Genomic DNA, 1,590 nt, shown 5'->3' with positions numbered 1-1,590 from the left:
GATTTTAGCGGGAAGGGTAAGAGTGGGTAAGGCAGGCTCAGCAGAGACGGAAGTCTCCATGGGTTTATCAGTAGCAGGTACGACTGAGGCAGGAAAGTCGGAGTTTGTCTCAGCCATTGAAAAAATGGTGTGAAAATGCTATGGAAAGTTTTAGTGGAGAGATTATGGTTAGGGAGAACAGAAAAGGGTTTTTTTATGAGGAGAGGATAATTATGTAGAGAGAGGAATAGGCATCGGTTCTGAAACGGCAGTTGGGCATGGAGAAGTGCAACGTTTTAGAGGGAGATGGAATGATTTAAGTGAAGAGATGTGACAGCAAGATCTGAAAAGTTTAGTGACATGGCAGTTGTGTTTTGTACCTTTGTAAGACATGTATTAAAGGATGAACAGAACTACTAACCTTTGGTACAAGAACCAGGTTCTTGACCTGTTATTTGAAAATATTAATCCTCGTTTATAATCCATGCACTACATCTACAGCTTCTATACACATAAAGCGTATTTACCTACAACGGTATTGAAGTGAGTTAGACAGGGCCAGAAAACACTTTTAGCCAATTTTTCTTGAAGATAATTTTCATAGCCAAATAATGGGGAATCAGGTTCTCAATTAGGCCTTAAAAGCCCCAACTTTACTCTGTTTCTTTCAAAGTGTTCCCTACTTAATGTCTTGGTAAAGATGTCTACAATTTGATATTCTGTGCTACAGAACTTCATGCATATCAATCCTTTCTCCACATTGTCCCTCAGAAAGTGATGCCTCACATCAATATGCTTGGTCCTTTTGTGTTAAACTGGATTCTTGTCCATGTTGAGTGCACTTGTGTTATCACATAGAAGGGGCACACTCTGAGTGAGTACCCCAAAGTCCTCCAGTTACTGCTTGATCCACAAAAGTTGTGCACAGCAGGATGTTGCGGCTACATATTATGCCTCAGTTGTTGAAAGAGCCACTGAGTTTTGCTTCCTTGTACCCCAAGAGATGAGACATAAGCCTAGGAAATGAGCCATTCCAAAAGTGCTCTTCTTGTCTACAAGATAACCTGTATAGTCTGCATTAGCATATCCAATGAGGTTAAAACTGTCACATGTGGGATAATAAAAGACCAGGTCCTGTGTTCCTGTAAGATATCTCAGAATTTTTTTGGCTGCCTTCAAATGAGATTCCTTGGGATTTGATTGAAACCTTGCACATAACCCCACACTGAAGACAATATTAGGTCTACTGGCAGTAAGATAGAGAAGAGACCCAGTAATGCCTCTATACATAGTTTGATTCATAGGAGACCTAGCTTCAACCATGTCTAGTCGAGTGGTCGTAGCAATGGGAGTGTTTATCACCTTTGATGCTTCCATATCAAACCTCTTCAAGAGATCCCTGATGTATTTTTGCTGACATATTAATGTACCCTTTGGGGACTATTTTACTTGAAGACCCAAGAAGAGTTCAGCTCCCCCATCATACCCATTTCATACTCACTTCCCATGAGTTTTGCAAATTTCTCACGCAGAGAATCAGTTGTTGCCCCAAAAATGATATCATCAACATAGACCTGAACAATGAGCAGGTTCCTTCCCCGTTTCTTTAGA

The 1,590-nt window shown here is 40.6% G+C and overlaps 1 protein-coding gene across 1 annotated transcript; it reads right to left on the bottom strand.

The window, feature by feature from the left end:
- Positions 1–927: 927 nt before the first annotated feature.
- On the bottom strand, positions 928–1,302 carry LOC107764524 (secreted RxLR effector protein 161-like). Its single transcript, XM_016583111.2, has one exon. The coding sequence runs from the start codon at positions 1,300–1,302 to the stop codon at positions 928–930; it is 375 nt and encodes a 124-aa protein (XP_016438597.2).
- Between the last annotated feature and the right edge of the window lie 288 nt (positions 1,303–1,590).

This window comes from Nicotiana tabacum, chromosome 6 (assembly GCF_000715075.1).
Source record: "Nicotiana tabacum cultivar K326 chromosome 6, ASM71507v2, whole genome shotgun sequence".
Lineage (NCBI taxonomy): Eukaryota > Viridiplantae > Streptophyta > Magnoliopsida > Solanales > Solanaceae > Nicotiana > Nicotiana tabacum.
The sequence above is the reverse complement of the archived record's forward strand: the minus strand, read 5'-3'. Positions and strand labels throughout refer to the sequence as shown.